The following is a 3,749-nucleotide window of genomic DNA, read 5'->3' as shown; positions in this document are numbered from 1 at the left end:
CATTCATAGAATGCTATCAATAAATGGATGTTGCAATTTCATTGAATAACTACTTAGATGGAAATATTACAAATTTGGATGTTTCTGGATACTTTAATTGGCTTTTTACTGGCCAAATTTTTTATATAAATGGAGGATTGTCACTAATTAGTCCAATCTCTGAGAAATCCAGATATTTTCCTAAGTGTGTGCCTGTGAGTTTTAAAGGAGTAGAATCTGAAGATAAAATAAACCTCATAAGAAAGATTTTTTCAACTCCATTTTCCATCTCCACCAACCAAACAGACTCAGTCCTAGTGACATTTGTCTTAGGCATTATAAGCAATCCATTCCTCTAGGGTCAGCCAGATGAATTTCTTTTTCCTTCTAAGCTTTTATTTTTTAAAACATAAAATACAACAATATGGCTAATGAAAAAAAAAAAGGCTAGGCAACAGTCAGAAAATTTGGTTTCTAGGTATGTCAACTGTTTGTCCTTGGGGAAATTACTTAATCTTTCTGGGCTTTGGTTCCCTCATCTGCCTAAAATTAGGGGCTGAACTAGCTGATATCCCAAGCCCCTTCCCAGCTTTGACACTCCATGATTTTCTGAGATAAACAAAAAGGTACACAAGTATTTCTGGAGGAAAATGTCTGTATTAAAAGCCAAGAAACACAGAACTACAAGAAGAAATACACAAGAGAAGGCTTCATTTGGTAAATCGACTTGAAAGAAGGTCCATTAAAGTTCAATATCCTCAATAACAATATATCAGTTTTAAATCCTGCTCCCCAAACTCCCCCTTTGTAGATTAAAAAAACAAAACCCAAACACTGCAAATACATCTGTGGACAAATACAAAGGGCCACTCTTACTACAATGATAGCAGTTTGGCCTGTGTTTTACTAAAACGATCGTTCGAAAGTTATTAAATATATAAAACAAATACACAGGATTTGGTCATTTTTTTCTGCTATGAATGTTGGGTACATGGGGATGGGGTGGAGAGGGAAGGAGGGTATGCATTGCTTGGGAGACCTAAGGAAGGAAACGTGAAAGATGCCCAAAACCGTCCCTACCCCTCTTTACAGGTGCTTATCGTGTGGCTTCGGTCCATGAACTTGAATTAGCTTGCAAACCTTTAGGATGTGGCCCCAAACGTTTCTTTTTTAAAGACAGGAAAGCGTTAGCCACGGCTGTCGGCCGTCTCTTGCCCCCCCCCCCATTCCCACCCCCCCCCCACTCCCCAAAAGAAGAACAATTAATGGTAACTACAGCACGAATGAAACCTGTCGAGTCTACCACCGGGTGAGTCACCCAAGAGACAACAAACACAGAGTCAAAGGGAGAAGAGGAAGGAGGAGGAAGGAGGAGGGAGAGGGAGGAGGAGGAGGAGGAGGAGGAGGAGGAGGAAGAGGAGGAGGAGGAGGAGGAGGAGGACCAAGACAAGCTGGGAGGAGAGGAGCCGCAGCCCCGCCACGCTGGAAGTGGGAAGGCAAGGGCCCCGAGAGGTGGCGGGGAGCCGCGGCTGGGGAGATTCGGGGAAGTCGCGGGGGGTGGACCCCGGTGGGCTACTTGGCCCCGGTGCCCGATGTGACGGCTGCGGCGGCCGCGGCGGCCGCGGCAGCGGCGGCCGCAGCGGTTCCAGATGTGACGGCCGCCGCTGCAGCTGCCGCGGAAGAAGAGGAGGAGGGGGGGGCGGCCCCGCCCCCGCCGGTCCCCCCGCCGCCGGCCCCCCCGCCGCCGCCGCCGGTCCCGCCGCTGCCGCCGCCGCCGCCGCCGCTGCCGGCGGTCCTCCGCTGCTCCATGCCGTTGGGGAGGAAGCCAGCGATGATGGGCACCGGCCAGATGAGGGCGGCCACGCTCCACACGATGATGACCAGGGTCATGAAGCAGGCCACCAGCGTGGACTCGATGGGCTTGCGGTTCAGCCGCCAGCCGGGCTCGCCCTTGAGCTCCTCGAGGCTGAAATCCAGGCAGCAGAAATTCAGCGGCTCCCCCTGCCACCAGAGCTGGCCCGGCTCGGCCGCGGGGTAGGAGGGCAGCGATGCAGAAGCTGCAGCAGCAGCCGAAGAGGCGGCGGCGGCGGCGGATGCGGAGGAGGCGGCGGAGGCCGAGGCCGGGCCGGGACCGGGCCCGGGGCTGCTGGCCGCCGCAGCGGCAGCCGCCGCCGCCGCCGCAGCCGCAGCCGCAGCGGCGGCAGCCGCAGCCCCCCCCCGGAGGCGGCCCAGCCGGCGACCCCGGACCCAGCCGCAGCCCACGCAGAGGCGCAGGTCCTGCTGGGCCCCCCCGGCCGCCAGCCCCAGGTGTTCGATGAGGAGCGGCGGGCCCACCCGGTGGAAGGCGGCCGAGAAGAAGGCGCGGCCGTGGCCGTTGGTGGAGAAGAGCAGCAGGTCGCACTGGATGCCCAGCGGCCGGCTCCAGCGGACCAGCAGGGAGCTCAACATCTGGCGCTGCACACTGATGTTGCAGTGCGCCTCCTCGTGCTGATGCTGCTGCTGCGGCTGCTGCTGCTCCTGGTGAGGCGCCTGCTGCTGCTCGTCGTCGTGGTGCCCACCGCCCCGCTCCGCCGCCTCCGGACCCCTCTGCTGCTCCTGGTGCGCCGGGGCGCGGGCGACGGCGGGCAGGGGCGAGGCGGCGGCAGCGGCGGCGGCGGCGGGCAGGGGCGAAGTGGCGCCAGGCAGGGGCGAGGAGTCATCCGGGGAGGCTTCCGAGGAGGCGGCCGGGGAGGCGGCCGGGGAGGCAGCCGGGGAAACGGTCGAGTTGGGGTCCGCCGACGGGGGGGCCGCGTGGCTACTCTCCGAGGTTTCTTGGCCACCTGGGTCTCCCGCTTCTCCCGGGTCTTCCGCGTCCTCGTCAACCTGGGGCGCCTCCAGGTCAAGCTCCATGGCCCGGGAGCTGGTTTTGGGATCGGGGGCCGACGGCGAGGAGGAGGCGTTGAGTGGAGGCAGGAAGAGGCCCGCTTCGTCCTGCCCCCCAGCGGCAGAGGTCCAGCCCCGGACCGGCAGCAGCAAGAAGGCTGCGACCAGCAGCAGCCCCCGGAGCAGCAGCAGCATGAGACTGACTTAGCACCTCGAAGGGGCAGGAGGAGGAGGAGAAGAAGGATGCATGGCGCGGGTGGCCACCGCTGGGACGAGGGGCGGCGGTCAGGGAGGTCCCTCCCCGCCGCGGAGAAGCCCAAGGAGCAGGTGGAGGTGGAGGAGAAGAAGGAGGAGGAGGAGGAAGACGAAAAGTCCAAGGAGCAGGTGGAGGTGGAGAAGGAAGGCGAGGGCGAGGACGAGGAGAGCCTCGCGCACGGGCACAGAGGCGACTACGGCCGCTAGTCTGGCTGCAGCAGCTGCTGGTGAGAGATGCAATGAGGGGAGAGCTCGGAGCCTAGTTTAGGTGCCAGGAGGAGAAAGCGGAGGAGGAGGAAGAGGAGGAGGAGGAGGAAGAGAAGAGTGTGTGTGTGTGTGTGGGGGGGAGGTGGTGGTGGAGGAGGGAGAAGGAGGGGAAAGTGTGACAGCAGCAGCGACGGCGGCGGCTCCGTGCTGCTTTTCCCTCCTCCTCCCCAGCCCGGGGAGAGGCTGCGGCTGGCTCAGACGTGTTAGTGGGGGAATCCTCCCTACGGGGAGGGGAGGGGAGGGGAGGAGACGGCAGGAGAAGGGAGTGGACGGGAGGGGAGGGGATGGGTCTGGAGTTCGTAGCGCAGCGCCTGGGGCTGGGAGACAGGGAGAGCCCTCTGTCAGTTGGGCGCAGCGCGGCTCTTCCCCCTCAACCCCATCCCTTC

The 3,749-nt window shown here is 60.4% G+C and overlaps 1 protein-coding gene across 1 annotated transcript; it reads right to left on the bottom strand.

The window, feature by feature from the left end:
- Window positions 1-1,206: 1,206 nt before the first annotated feature.
- Window positions 1,207-3,174, bottom strand: TMEM158 (transmembrane protein 158). Its single transcript, XM_043966871.1, has one exon. It carries the CDS (start codon window positions 3,034-3,036, stop codon window positions 1,552-1,554), a length of 1,485 nt encoding a protein of 494 aa, XP_043822806.1. The 5' UTR covers window positions 3,037-3,174; the 3' UTR covers window positions 1,207-1,551.
- Between the last annotated feature and the right edge of the window lie 575 nt (window positions 3,175-3,749).

The sequence above is a fragment of the Dromiciops gliroides genome, chromosome 5, assembly GCF_019393635.1.
Source record: "Dromiciops gliroides isolate mDroGli1 chromosome 5, mDroGli1.pri, whole genome shotgun sequence".
In the NCBI taxonomy this organism is placed as follows: domain Eukaryota; kingdom Metazoa; phylum Chordata; class Mammalia; order Microbiotheria; family Microbiotheriidae; genus Dromiciops; species Dromiciops gliroides.
This window is presented reverse-complemented; position numbering and strand designations above follow the sequence as displayed.